This window comes from Mus musculus, chromosome 14, assembly GCF_000001635.26.
Source record: "Mus musculus strain C57BL/6J chromosome 14, GRCm38.p6 C57BL/6J".
Taxonomy (NCBI): Eukaryota; Metazoa; Chordata; class Mammalia; order Rodentia; family Muridae; genus Mus; species Mus musculus.
This window is the reverse complement of record NC_000080.6, coordinates 18,319,883-18,335,219: the sequence shown is the minus strand read 5'-3', so window position 1 is coordinate 18,335,219 and position 15,337 is coordinate 18,319,883. Positions and strand designations below refer to the sequence as shown.

Sequence of the window (15,337 nt, the reverse complement as noted above, 5' to 3'; positions counted from 1 at the left end):
AGAGCCCACAACAGGAAACGGCTTCCTCTGGGGAAAATGGGAATGAGGAAATAGGTAGTTATTGGTTATTCTTTTAGGAAAAAAAAAAAAAAAAGACATGGAAATACATCCATAAATACAGAATGAGTAGTGATGGCTATCCTTGGGTTGGAGAACTTAAATAGAGGACATTAGTGTGTTCTAATAATAAGTAAATGTTACAGATTATGTGGCTTTCTCAGCTCACTTGGTTGGTATTGTTAATAATGTGTTTTTCTTTCTTTTTTTGAAACAGTCTCAAGTAGCCCAGGTTGGCCTTGACCTTGCTTTATTTCAGAGCCTGGTTTAGAGCTCCTCCTGCCCCTCCCACTCTTGGACTCTTCCTTCATCTTCCTGCTTCCCCTTCCAGATGCTGGGATTACAGGAGTATTCTATCACACCCACAGTGCATTTTAAAAATATTATCTGAGCTTGTTTTTCACATTCAATTTATTTTTCTTTAACATAAGTGCAGGCCTTCTTCCATATCAGCACTGCCAGTACTAACACTGTGTGTGGATGGTTAGCTGTTGAGGTTGTACTGCCAACCTTGAGTAAGATCCTTGGGCTTTCTCCACCTTCATTTCTTCAACTGGAACTTGAATGTAAGCTGGAAAGTAGTCTATGCCCTTCCAGACATGAAAATCCTCATTTCTTAAGTCTGTCTTCCTTCTGAAAAGTTTCTTTATTTCTTTTAAATTTGTCTATTTATTTTGCAACAGGCCTGGACTCATGTGACATAGCCTCAAACTTACCACATAGCTGAGGAAGGCTTTGAACTCCTGACAATGATTTTTCTAATAAAGTACTCGTCATCAATTTCAAGTCTTAAAGATCCCACATCCTAAAAGAATGCCCTAGAAAATTCATCCTAGGACCCCAGGGTTTGAATTATTCCTTTACTTTGTGGAATGGCTAACTGAGTATGTTATAGATAGGCATCTGATAATGTGAATATTCTTGCCCTTTATGCATGAGGAAACTGATGCTAGGGAGATCAGCTCAGATTCTTGTATCTTGATCAGCTCAGAATCTTGTAACTAAGAACACCGGTCAGTCTAGGTAGGAATGTAGACCTGGGTTAAGGCCCTGGGTTCAATTCCCAAAATCACCAAAAGAAAAAAGTAGAAAGCTAGAAGCTTGGAGGTGTGTCACACACCTTTAATCTCAGTGCTCAGGGGGAAGAGGAGGGACAATCTCTGTGAGCTCAAGGCTAGCCTGGTCTACATACACATAAAATCTTAAATAAGAAGTTTTAAAATAGTAATCGTTACATCAGACTATTTTTTGAATACATAGCTATCTTTATTTACTCATTACTTTTTTTTTTTTTTTTTTTTTTTACTATTTTTTGGGAGACAGGGTCTCAGTATGTATCCCTGGATGGCCTGGAACTCTATATAGATTAGGCTGGTCTCAAGTTCATAGAGGTCTGATGCCTCTGCTTCCCAAATGCTGAAACAAAGCCACCATGACCGGCTGGTATTATCATCATTTATAAGCTCTACCAGCACATACAAAACCAAACACTTGTGGAGATTGCTTCAAAATTTATGTTTGCCTGGTGGTGGTGGTGAACACCTTTAGTCCCAGCACTTGAGAGGCAGAGGCAGGTGGATCTCTGTAAGTTCCAGGCCAGCCTGGTCTAGAATTCCAGAACAGCTAGAGGTACAACGAGAAACTGTCCCAAAGTGGGGTTGGGGGGTGGGGATCATTTGCTTTGGGTAGTAGAGAAACAGCTCTTTCTGCTGACAGGAGGCTCAAATGATATCCTATGAGAAGACTTATCACTGATTCTATACACAATTTGAAGACAACTTTTACTAGATGCAGGTTTCCTTAAAGACTGAGTGGAATAAAGTGTGCAATTACTTTATGAATATTTACACAGCTGTAGTTTCAGATGGACAGCTAGGCTTAGCTTGATAGTGAGAATGTTGGCTCTTCTGGCTACTGTGGATATGCTGTGAGCTTTCTTTATATCATGTGTGTGTGGTAACTGAAGCCACTGTTGCCATGGGAAGCAATGTCAATTTGAATGAGGTAATTTAAAGTGGACCATGGAAATTCGAGTGCTGTTGTCTGCTCAGTACACAAGATCTCTGTGAACTTGGATGGCAGGGGTCTGTTCCCTTCAGGGTAAACGGCAAACTGGTAAGAAACTAAGTCCTAATTTAATGGTGGAATTAAAAAAAATAAATTTCGGTACAGTGCCACACAAGGAACAATTTAGTGGCATTGTTGTGTGATTATCCTAAAAATATTATTTGAATAGCATCATATTGGAGTAAAAAGAAAGTAGGGTGCTTTCTAGAACTTTTTTTCCCCATTACTAAGACTCAGACATATCTAATTTAAGAATTCCAAATCCTGAGGCAGGCGGATTTCTGAGTTCGAGGAGAGCCTGGTCTACAAAGTGAGTTCCAGGACAGCCAGGGCAAGTCCTGTCAAAATCATTGGCTCAAGGTTTATTTTCAGTGATCTTATAATCCCAAGCCCGGTCGTAGTTACCTGTCCCGAACCCCAATTGCATACATTAAAAAAAAAAAAGTCCACATCCTTTTCAATAACAAGTGAAAGGGGAAGGAGGGTGGTATCTAGTATAAAATTGCACATGCCTGGTGTCCTGAACAGAATCCCAGTCTGGGTTTTTTCTCACAGGCGTGACCTCTGCTCCAAGCACGTAATTGCCAGAGGGAGGAACAAGTGTCATCAGCTCAAAGGAAAAACCTGTTAGGGGTCTTTTCCTTTCCTTTCCTTTCCTTTCCTTTCCTTTCCTTTCCTTTCCTTTCCTTTCCTTTCCTTTTTCCTTCTCTTTCCTTTCCTTTTTCCTTCCCTTTCCTTTTTCCTTTCCTTTTCCCCCTTTCCTTTCCTTTCCTTTCCTTTCCTTTCCTTTCGTTTCTCCTTTCCTCTTTTCTTTTCCTTTCCTTTCTCCTTTCCTCTTTTCCTTTCCTTTCTCCTTTTCTCTCCTTTTCTCTCCTCTTCTCTTCTCTTCTCTTCTCTTCTCTTCTCTTCTCTTCTCTTCTCTTCTCTTCTCTTCTCTTCTTTTCTTCCATTCTTTCTTTTCAAACGAATCACTTTTGGGGAGGAGTCAAAGTCCTCGCCAGGAGAGTACCATCTTTTCCCCACACCGGCCCCCTCACTCCCCAGCCTTTTCCCAAAGCCCTCCTGGGAAGAACTTCCCCTGGTCACCCCGGGCTCCACCTGCCCCAGTGGCCCCCAATCCCGCCCGGTTGCCTCGGCTCCGCCCGGCGCGGCGTCCCCAGGCCAAGCCGGGGTCGCTCGGGGCTCCCGGGCCGCGGCCCCCAGGTGCGGCGGGGGAGGGGCGCGGGGCGGGGCGGAGAGGAGGAGTGGCGCGGAGCGTGTGCGGCCGGGGAAGCCATTGCCTGGTTAATAGTTGCTGTTGCTGCACTTCCGCTTCTCTCCCAGTGAGAGCGAGACACGAGTGGCCAGGCCCAGTCGCAGCCGCAGCAGCAGCCGCGGCGGCGGCACGGAGCAGCCAGACACAAAGAGAGGTGCGGGGGCCCCTCAGGGCGGGCGGGCCGCGGGGCCTGGGGCCGCGGGGCCGGGGGACGGGCGGCACCGCCGGGCCGCGGGCAGCAGGGCCGGGCGACCGGGATGGCGTGGCGGGCCCGGGCGGCGGGGGCCGCGCGAACTGTCAGAGCGGCCCGGTCCCCGCGGGGACCCGCCCGCCCGGGGCGCATTGTGCGCGTCGGCCTGCGAGCGCAGCCCCGCGTGGCCCGGCCTGGCCAGGAGCCGTGTCCCCGCGGCCCACGCGGCCCACGCTCGGCTTGCTCACCCACTCTCGCTGCTCGGCTCGTCCCGACCTCGCCAAACTCGAGCGGACGCCGGGAGGCCTGGGGGACCGCGGCGGCGGCTCCCGGCCCTCCCCGGGCCGCCCCCGCGCGATCGTGGCCCCCGTGTCTCTTCGGCCGGTGCGGCGGTGGGCCCCGAGCCTCTGCAGGCAGCGGGGGCGGCCCGGCCCGCGCCCTCCTGACAGCGGAGTTCCTTCCCTCTTTGCAGCGCCTGCATGGTCTGTGTTTCTGTTTTGTTTCCTCCCCCTGCAGGGGCCGTTCGCGGGGTGGGGTGGGGGGTTCGCTATGTCGGATGACGATTCGAGGGCCAGCACCAGCTCCTCGTCATCTTCGTCCTCCAACCAGCAGACCGAGAAAGAAGGCAGCACCCCCAAGAAGAAGGAGAGTAAAGTCAGCATGAGCAAAAATTCGAAGCTTCTCTCCACCAGCGCTAAGAGGTATCCCACTCCTTTCTCCACAGGCATCCGAGCTTCCCAGTGGCCTCGTGCTGCATGTCAGGGAGGGAGGCTTCAACGACGTTCTCGTGAGTTCTCAGGCAGGAAAATGGGGCATGGGAGTCCCACCTGTTTTCTCTACTGCTCGCTGCTTCTGGTTTTGTTAGTGCCCTCGTCCATATGCAGGAGTTGTGGTTGGCCTCGTCCGTTTCTTGTTGAAGTTTCAAGAATCCTCATTACTTTTATGAGTGACTCCCAATGTGATTTCAGAGTCTTCATCCTAGTAATCACGAATCTCTGACTTCCCGGAGGCTGTCATCATACTTCATTATTAAGAGTACCTTCCTGGGCAACTCTGTTAAAACTAGTTCTGACCATCTTTCTTCCTCTTCACCTGTTGCAGGGGTGGTGTTTTCTGAATAGGGTTTTCTCCATACATCGCTTAAGGAATAACTAACTCTCATTAGCGGTTAAAAGAATGTCATGTTTTCTGGCAGAATTTGAAGAACCTTTGCCTGTTTGGAGAGTTAAGGGAGATGAAAGAATCAGTGAATAACTGTAAAATTATTTCAGTTATTTTTGGATTTTTTTTTTCTTTTCTGTTTAAAAACTTCAGTTTGACACTTTTCAGAAAGACTTGTTTTACTAGACAAGGTCTCTTTTGGCCCAAGCTGGCCTTGAACTTAGCACTTCTATCTCAGCCTCTTGATTGTTACAGAAGTGAGCCACTTAGTTCACCCAGCGATAATCTCTCTCTTGTGTAAAAAAAACCAGGTGGATAATTTACCTCTGTCAACCTTAAGTCACATTCTCTGATCCTGTGTTCCTTAAAATAATCTCTAGTAGATACCTGGGAGCCTGCCTCTCCTCTCCTTTCATACCCCCTTTTTTTGTTGAGATGGTTGGCCATAGTAAGGAACAGAAACTCGGCTGCTGGGGAATGGCATTCTTTAAAGAATTTTAAATGAAATGGAAGGTCTAAATGGCTTCGGGTCTCTCTGCTGAGTAGTGAGCCTGGAACTCAAAGATTGTCAGTTTGTTCTGTTGTTTTCCCTGAACTGAAATTCAGAAACTTGGTATGCTGTCTTAGTGAGCTAACTGGACTGATAGAGTAACTTCAGGTCATTTTAAATGGTTGCTGTTGAGGTCTGGAGAGATGGTTGATGCTTTGGTAAAACTGTTATCAGTTTCAGTGGTCTGATTATATCTCAGTCTCTCCAGGGTCTTTGATGAACCCCTGTGAATCTCCCAGAACCTAGATTCTATCCTTCTTGCTCAGGATGGCCTTTCTTGATCAACCCCGGCCTTGAGCTCTCTGTTCTACTTTTGACCTGTCCTGCCCCAGTGCAGGACATTAGCTGTGATGTCACTCCTGCCCCAGTGCAGGACATTAGCTGTGATGTCACTCCTGCCCCAGTGCAGGACATTAGCTGTGATGTCACTCCTGCCCCAGTGCAGGACATTAGCTGTGATGTCACTCCTGCCCCAGTGCAGGACATTAGCTGTGATGTCACTCCTGCCCCAGTGCAGGACATTAGCTGTGATGTCACTGGGGCTTTTACGTTGTGCTAGACATAAGGAGAAAATGGACAGGTATACAAAGTAGTTTTCTTTTTGTCAGTATAGTACAAATAAATAGATTTTCCCATAGACACAGCTTGTGTATGCTTAAGGAACTTAGAAACTTAGTTCTGGGCATAGTAGTACAGGCCTTTTGTCAGCTCAGCCCTTGGAAACAGAAACAGACAGATAGATGTCCTGTGAGTTCAAAGTGAGTTCCATGAGAGTCTGTCTCATGAACAAAATGCCAAACAAAAACATGTAAAACTATTTGATAGCTTGGATAGTAGTGTACTGGCCTAGCAGGCTTGAAACATCATCAAGAATGGTAAGCCCAGGAGTAATGGTAATAATGGTCATGGTCATGGTCATGGTAAGCCAGGTAGGTCAATTCAGAGTTTTCCTTTCTAAGGATATTGAGGGTCAGAAGAAGCCAACTATAATGCACTGAACCCTGCTGATTTTTAGCTGGACCTTTTTCTCCAGTAAAAAGAAAAACAAACTGAGTGTTGACTGGAGAAGTTCCTACCCTCAGAAAACCTTTGGGAGTGAAGAACAATCATGGCATTCCTTGTCAGCCTGGCCTATGAGAGGCCACTCAGAAACAGCTGGTAAAGAAACATTAAAGTAGAAATGGCAGGCGGGAAATGGAGCCAACATGCAGTATGTGCCTTTTAGTGCAACAGATTTAGACTTGTAGATTCCTTGTTGAAAGAGTGGCTATTTGTGTTAAAGGAAAGCTAAGGTTAACATCAAAAGGCAATTGGGAGGCAGAGGCAGGCGGATTTCTGAGTTCGAAGTCAGCCTGGTCTACAAAGTGAGTTCCAGGACAGCCAGGGCTACACAGAGAAACCCTGTCTCAAAAAACAAAACAAAACAAAACAAAACAAAAATAAAAAAAATAAATAAAAAATACACACAAAAACATCAAAAGGCACAAAGTGAAAAGGGTATCTAAGAAAGAATGAAATTAGGATGGGGGTTGGAATCTGTTGGGAAGGGCATGTGTGCCAGAAGATGATGTGAAAATGAAATCTCCATGGGCAGGCTAAGGGGATTCGTTCACTGTGGAGCGTTGTCTCTGGTAGAGGAGAGCACTGGTGGGAACTGTGCTGAGCTAGAGCCACTTTTTGAACAGGCCTTTGAATCACTTGCAGACCTTGCATCAGTAGTCTGGAATTGCTGCAAATGGTGGTGTTTGAGATTCAGTGAGTAAAACTGCCTGGTATTGATTGGACTTTAAAAACATAATTTTATTGTGTGTGTATTCATGTGATATGTGTGGATTCAGGCATGTCAGGGTACATGTGTGGAGGTCAGAGGCCAAATTCTTGGAGACAGTTCTCTCTCGGCATGTAGCTTTGAGGGATTGAACTGAGGCCATCAGGCATCTTTAGATGTGAGCTATCGCCAGCCTTCTTAGAAGCGTCACTTTCTAAGCATTAAAGCAACAATTTGTCCTTTTTACAGCTCATGGGGAAACATTTGCTCTCTAACAGATCTGAAAATTATCAGTTCCAACACATACAAGAATCCGGAAACTAGTCCTCCAAACTAACATCCAGTTGGGAATGAAACACCAGATGCAAACATATAGGGACTGAAGTGCCTTCTGGAAGTGGTGGAATTTAGCAGGACACTAATAATGTCAGTAGAGACTGGATGTTCTAAACTGGACCACATTTGTAGGGACAGGAAGTGCTCTTCAATAGGAAAGTTTGAAGAACTTCCCCAGGCACCACTCAATTTGTTTTCCTTTTAATGTGAAAGAAGTACCAGCTAAAAATGTCAGTGCATAATAGCAGGCTTCTTCTTACCCTCCAAAAACCTTTGGAAAGGGAAAACATCCATTGTCATTCAGATTGCCGAGTTTGAGTGTTGATGAGTGAGCTGCCTTGATGAATTTTTAAGTTGTAACAACAGCCGGGTTAGGATGAGAAGTTATACAAATAGCCTTCCCTAGAAGAGGCAGCTTAAGGCTGCAAAGTTTGTCCTTTTAACTGGTGCCCTCAGCGTCTGGGTTAACCGAAGCGAAGACAAAGGCCAGAGGCGGGTGTGAACTGTCAGTGGCTTCGGCCTGAGCGTGGGGGATGGGCTCTTTGTGAGGTGCGGAGATGCGGGTGCGGGTTGCGGGCCTGGGGCTGCCCGAGAAAGCTCGTCCTCGCCCGGGCAGCCGGGAAGTCGGGCTGGGAACGGGCTGGTGCTCGCGGCGGGTGCAGGTGGCTGTGCACTTGTGCGGCGCGGCCGGGGGTCCTGCTGCCCTCAGCTCCACCCAACACTTCCAGGGCTGCTCGACCCTTGACGGTGGCGGTCACAGGGGCCCGAGCGGCCATATTGGCTTTGCCGGCAGGCCACTGCTCCAGGGTGCGGACAGTGCCCGGGTCTGAGCGGCAATGACCTGCTGAGGGCGCTGATGTCCCGGCCTGCGGGGGGCGCTGGTGTGCGGGGGGGGGGGTCCTGGCCAGTGGGGCGGTCCCTGGTCTGACAGGGGTGGGGGGTACCTGACAGGGGTTCTGTGGTCTGCTGGGAGAATCAGAACTATGGGCCTGACCTGGGGGTGGAGCTGGTGTGTAGAGTCACTGTTTAAGCACGCCAAAAGGCCCAGTACTTCAGAGTTCTGGTCCTGGGGTTCCAGGACAGGGGGCCCAGACCTGAGGGAATCCCAGGGGAGACTCACTTCAGGATAATGACTTTACTATTCATTCACGGGTGAGATACTGGAAAAGCTGGGAAAGCAGCAAGTGAGAAAATTTTAAACTGTTTAAATGGAAAACACCGAGGCCAACTGCCCTTGTGTGCTTGTATTGGAAGTCCTATGCTGTCAAGGGTGGGAGAGACCTACCTCAAGCTGCTCCCCTGCACTGGGACCTCTAAGTATCTTCTGCTTCCTCAGTGGAGTAAGGTGGGCTACTGACCTGATTCTGGAAGGGCCTCCAACTAACTTTGTTTCCTGATCTCCCAGGATCCAGAAGGAGCTGGCAGACATCACTTTAGACCCTCCGCCAAACTGCAGGTAAGCTGCCTATGGATTGTTAGTAAATTCTCCTAACTTCTGTCTTGTGTTTTCTATTATAGAATTTTGCTTTTCTTCTATGGTCTGTGCATGGTTTAGTGCTAACAACAAATGAAATGTAAATGTATCTATGGGTGTGGCATGTAACAGGCTAAGGTATATTGAGAAGTGATGGATTTTCATGGAGTGGGCACTTGTGTATATAAACAAAATTGAAGTTAGGTAAAGGAGCTTGCCTTTTTTTATTGTAGCTATAGGTGACGTCAGCCTTTACACATGCAGTTTGGGGCATGTTGTGTTATATACTACCTTAGATGCTGGGGTGTTCAGTGAGAACAAGCTGGTCCTCAGACCAACACCGTCAGATTCTTGTATTGACTTTACAAAGCAATTCTGGAAGTAACCTGTGGCTTTAGTAGAATAATTTTGCTTTAAATTATAAATTTAAACTCTTAAAAGGTGGTGTTCTTTGTTGATATTGCTTAATCCAGTGTGAAGACAGTTTAAAGCCAGCTTTCAAAGGATGTCTTTGCTGCTCGGCTTTATTTAAAATCACCAGTTTTACATTTCTGAGTCAAGATGGCAAGAAGTAATGATGATTTCTCTAAACTGATATTTGAATCATGGAGGTCTAAAAAAATCTTAGAACCAGGATCAGCCTTGAATGGAAGGTGACGTTTCATTGGTACTTTCAGTTTATAGGTAGGAGTTACTGGCAAATATTAGTGGATATACACAGCAAGTATGTGCAGACATTCAGAGTGGAAGCTAACTGAAGGATCTGGCTTTTAACCCTCATGTTTTAGTCTGTGTGTGCCTACATGATGTGTGCCTATGGGGGCTAAGGGACAACTTCGTGGAGTTGGTCGGTCTCTCCTTTATATGGATTCTCAGGATAAACTCGGGCTGCCAGGCTTGAGCTGTAAGCATCTTCCTCACAGCCGTCGGGTCCATTTTGTATGGATTTGTTCATAGTGTTGACCAGATTTGTGGTACTTTTTGAAAGTTTGTCCTGATTTGTAAGAAAGTTATTTTGAGGATTAGATACCTCTTCTTTTTCTTTTTCTTTTTCCTTTTCCTTTTCCTTGCCCCTTGCCCCTTTCTCTCTCTCTCTCTTTCTTTCTTTCTCTCTCTCTCTCTCTCTCTCTCTCTCTCTTTCTCTTTCTTTCTTTCTTTCTTTTTTTGAGACAGTGTTTCAGGCTGGCCTCAAACAATGTCTAGCTGAGGGTAACCTTGAGTTTTTCATTCTCCTGTCTTTACCTTGCCCCTAGTGCTGGCATTACAGGTGTGGGGTGCCATGCTGGCTTTATGCCAGGCTAAACTCAGGGCCTCATGCATGCATGCATGCATGCTACCAACTGAGCTACATCCCCAGAAAAATATGTTAAACTAGATTCTTTAACTGAGCCCCTAATTATTCTCAGAATTTCTTGTGTGGCTGATCATTTTTCAGTGTTTGAGAAGTAGAGAAATATTAAGAGATGAAAGCCCAGCGCTTCCCTTGGTTGTTTGTGTAGAATCACAGACATTCCCTACGGTCGGTCTGTACTGTAGCTGCCACTGCTATTGGTGTCGGCTCCCTAGTGTGCATCTCTTGTGAGTTCAAACAGCTCTGGCTGATCAAATTATAAATAGTAGCTTCAAACAAGTATCAGCTATTCAAACATACAGTGGCTTTCTTGTGGGTAAGTGCTATCAGATTTAAAACTGTAAACAATTTGAAGATTTTCATGAGATAATCATTTTTTTTAGAAGAAGGAAAAGTACGTTTGAGTCCATGTTGTAGCAGGGTTTGTCTGTGAGCGGTTTGTGTTTCTGAAGCACGGAGGACTTTTTATCTTTGTAAATTCTCATAATCATGGCTTCAAGCTGAAATCTTTGACCATTACCTATCACTGGGGATTTGCCATCCCACTGTGTGGTGGGAAGGTAAACCTTACTACTCTGAAATGTTTTGGGAAGAGTGTGATTTCCAAGAACATACTAGGTATCTTTATTTTTCAAAAGTGTATATATTAAGCTGCACTTTATACATAGCAACTGCTTTAATTTTTGGAGATATTCTTCACTGGTTCTTTTAAGTCAGTAGTTCTCAACTTTCCTAATGCTGTGGCTCTTTAATACAGCTCCTCTTATTATGGCTACCCCCACCATAAAACTATTTCTGTTGCTACTTCGTAACTATAATTTTGCTACTGTTATGAATCTTAATATGAATGTCTAGTATGCAGGATATTTGCCATGAGACAGACCCCTGTGACAGGAGACTAGGACCCACAAGTTGAGAACCACTGTTTTAAGTGGTAATGAATTTTGAGTTTCTGCTTCTGACTGCCTTCCTAGTGTTACCACGCTGTGTCATGCTGTGATTTCTGTCTTTGGCTCTTGTCTGAGTTTGGCTTTATATTTTGTGCTGCTACCTATATAGAAGTTAAAACCAGTCTTTAATCCCAGCACTTGGGAGGCAGAGGCAGGCGGATTTCTGAGTTCGAGGCCAGCCTGGTCTACAAAGTGAGTTCCAGGACAGCCAGGGCTACACAGAGAAACCCTGTCTCGAAAAACCAAAAAAAAAAAAAAAAAAAAAAAAAAATTAATCACATTGTATGTGTGGGGATGTACATGTGCCACAGTGTGTAAGGGTGACAGAGGACAACTTGCAGAAAATGGGTCTTAGTGACCCAGATTATCAGGCTTGGGGATCAAGTTCCTACCTGTTGAGCCATCCTACCTGACCCTCTATAAGACTTAACTATTTAATATTTTGATGGCCTTAAATGTTGGAGACAAAACAGATAATGTAGCTTGGATGCTTTTTGAAGTCAGCTTCTAATTAAAATGTGTGAATTAAATGATATATATAAATTGATACATTACTTTTTTTTTCTGGTGTTACCCTCAGCATAAGTACTCAGTCCTTAATAGTGAGATTGTAGTTTCATCAATTATAAATTATATTGAATAAGCTGAATAATTGGTTTTCACTTAATGAAAGGTTTTCACCCTTTCTTGGACTTCTTTCTGTCAGTATCAATGTGTAGATTTAAATTAGACACATGACTTTGTTAAAACACAGCAGTGGCACACAGTACCCTCCCAGTGGTCAGCTGCTTAGTATACAAGAGAGCTCCTCTCCAGGGGAGGCATGCTGCTTGTACTGTCTGTACTTGACAAAACAGTTTGCATTCCAAGTTACTGATCTTCAAACCTTGTGTGAGTTGCAGTTGCTAAATATGTTGCATTGTATTTAGATTTTTTAAATATAAATTATGTATACACATGTGTTTCTGATATGGGTTTGTGTTAGTGCCCATGGAAGTCAAAAGAAGGCATTGATTGGTTCTGAGCTGCCCATCATGGATTCTGGAAATGGAATTTGGGTCCCCTAACGTATCAGCTAGACTCTTAACTACTGAGCCATCACTGGTCCCTGGAGACTTTTAAAAATATAAATTGATTTATATTGCCATGTAAATTAAATCCTTACTTTCAAACATAAAGCTGTTTAGTAGTGTGTGTGAATCTCTCTCTCTCTCTCTTTCTCTCACTCACTCACTCACTGTGTGTGTGTGTGTACACATAGTGAATTAACTGTTTCTGGAGTTTATCATGCATTTGGTTATGCTTTTTATCTATCATTGGCTCTTCTTTTAGGAGGAAAATATTGTTTTGATTCCTGTAACAATTCCATAAAAAGCTTGCATGCTGTCTACAAGCTCATGGGCTCTGAGCCACTAGGATCACTGTGTAGCTGTCATCTGCTTACGCTTTGCTATAGTTGGATAACTAAACTTAAGGGTTTGGACAGTGAATTTACTCATCATAAGGGACATATTTTGCCCAAGTCTTTTCTACTTTAGTTTTGATAGGATTGTCTGTATTATAAGTAAGCCTCTAGTACAAATGGAAACCAAAAATTCAAAATTTTGATTGGTGTTATTTCAGATAAAGTATTTTTGAGAAGTCACTAAGTCTTTTAAGCAGGGGAGAGTAAAAATAAATTCTTTTCTTTATATAATGCTATTATATTTGACAAGTGTTGTTTTTGTTTATTTGAATATGTAAAATTGAGTCAGTACCTTCCCCACCAAGAGTTGTATTGCATAATCGGATAAAGTTTTTTTTCTTTTAAAGATTCTTTGAGGTGAAACAATATCATTAACAAAACAGTTGGAGGACAGCAAGGGATACACAGAGAGACCCTGTCTTGAAAAACCAAAAAGCAGCCAAACAACAGCAGTACATCTGTCTCATAATTCTCAGCCTTATTATCTTCTCTGCTAAAAGGGCCCATTGCTTAACTTGCCTACCTTTCAGTGTGTGGATGTCCAGCTTGGCTTTGAGATAGCCTCATATAGCTCAGGCTGACCTTGAACATGCTATTTAGTGGAGGATGACTTTGAATGCCTAGTCTTCCTGCTTCCACCTTCAAATGCTGAGATTACTGCTTCATGCTAGCACAGCCTTTTTTTGAGACAGGTTCTTGCCTCATGGTAAGAAGTCAATTATCACTGAAGTTTCTGTATTGAATGGTGAACATATTGGAGCTGGATAGTGTCAGTAGTTGTACAATATTGTAAATGTAATAATGTCACTGAATTGTACATTTAGAATGTTAAAATGCTAAATTATATGTAGTGGGCTTGTGTATATAAAAACCACAGTAGGACTGAAGAGATGATTCAGTTTGAGAGGGCTTGCTGCTCCTTAGAGGACTGGGGTGTGTGTGTGTGTGTTCCCAGCACCTATGTGAGAGGCTTCAAAACTACCTACAATTCCAGCTCAAAGTGACCTAATGCTTTCTTGTGGCCCTCACGGGTACCCACACTCAATTACATAGAAACATACACACGAATAAAATAAATTAAAACACAGTAAAAACAATATTGTTGTTAAATGTTGTTTTTTTTAAAAATTCTTACAGCTGAAAAGGTGATTCTAGTTTTAGGTAAAGGTGCCTATATTCTCTGTCAAAACCTTATGTGCTTGTTGTATTTGAAAAGGAACTACTTTCAAGTGGTTCATAATCTATTAAAGGTGCTTAGAAAGTATTGAAGTAGTCACTGCCAGTGCCTTGGTGTGGGGGCAGAAGAATGAGAGATAGTTTGCTGTGCTGGACCACTTAGTCATCTGGGAAGATTACAAGAGATGGGAATCGGGTTGAAGAGTAAGGAGGTGTAGACTCACTGGAGGAATCTGCTAGTAAACATAGTAGAGGGCAGGTAGAGAGAGCTATCACATGGTGGGTGGACCTTTGGCTGCAGAATACAAAACAAGGGGGAGGGTGTAGCAGGAGTAAAATTTGAGCTCTATCAAGCCAAGGGCTTTGAATTTCATTTTATAGATGTTAGAGAATCTTAGAAACTTTTGAGTGAGAAATGAAATGTTTATGAAACAATTTGACAGAGACAAGAACAGCTTGAGGCTGAGTAAGAAGCAGTGAGCTTTGAGTTGGTGTAGTTGTTCAGGGAGAGGCCACAGGTCTTAGGAAACAGACAGCAGCAGTCTTGAACCAGAAGAACCAGGAAACTTGCCTATTGAAGGGAACAGGCTCTGGGTTTGAGTGAGTAACACAGAAGCTAGGATAGGAAAAATGGCTTAGAGAGGCAAGTTCTCTCTCTAAAGTTGGTCTGTGGATCATGTACAGTGCTGCATGCTGCTGCCACAGAATAAACCATGACTGTAGTTGGATTGTATGTTTGAGTTTATTTTTAATCACTTATTGAACTCTCAGCTTTGCCTGCTTTTAGGTAGGATTAGGCAAGTTAAGTAGATTATATGTCCTCCTAGAGGCAAAGGCAATGACTTATGTCTTTGATTCTGATCCTGCATGTACCCAGCTTTTCAGTTTGAAAGAATTCAAATCTACAGAAGACACTGGGAGACCAGTGTAATAAACTTCAGCTGCTTATGGAAACTTTACATTTGCATCGTTCTTAGTTTCATTGATGATGTGATGAATACCATGACCCAACACCAACTTAGGGTAGAAAGTCTTTTATTATAGTCTATTACTAAGACACATCAGAGCAGGAACTCAAGTAGAAACTCTAAGGCCAGTCTTCCTGTATCACTTCTAACCAAGGAAATACAGCAGAAGAAGCCATAGAAGAGTTTTGCTTGATAGCTTATGCAGGGTAATGTTTAGTTAGCTTCCTTAGATGGCCCAGGACTGCCTGGCTAGGGAATGCTGCCACCTGCAATGGGCTAGGCCCTCCTTGTAACAATCAACAAGATAATTCCCCATAGACATCATTCTGACCTAGCTAGTTTCTCACTTGAGATTCCCAGATGATTCTAGGTTGTCAGCCCCACAGTCAAAGCTACCAGGACACATGTTTCTTTGTTTACTTATAGAATGTGAATGAAAGCTGTTTCCATTAAGTGGCTAAGTATGCTCGAGTCAAAGGCGCCAAGACTGATGGTGACTTTCCACATGAGTTTAGAAAGCTTTTGATAGTGAAGTGTTTGAGAGTCTCTGGGAAGAAGGGGGTTAGCAA

The 15,337-nt window shown here is 44.1% G+C and overlaps 1 protein-coding gene across 2 annotated transcripts in view; it reads left to right on the top strand.

Moving 5' to 3' along the window:
- The first annotated feature begins 3,215 nt into the window (after window positions 1-3,215).
- The window catches only part of Ube2e1 (ubiquitin-conjugating enzyme E2E 1), a 49,279-nt gene continuing 37,157 nt past the window's right edge, over window positions 3,216-15,337 (top strand). The window contains exons 1-3 of one of the 2 annotated variants that reach the window (XM_011244759.2): window positions 3,216-3,533; window positions 4,294-4,356; window positions 8,790-8,840. In XM_011244759.2, the coding sequence (XP_011243061.1) occupies window positions 4,325-4,356; window positions 8,790-8,840 (83 nt within the window). In that variant the 5' untranslated portion in view covers window positions 3,216-3,533; window positions 4,294-4,324. Of the gene's footprint in view, window positions 3,534-4,085; window positions 4,271-4,293; window positions 4,357-8,789; window positions 8,841-15,337 lie in introns of both variants that reach the window. The other variant, NM_009455.3, reaches the window with a different exon arrangement.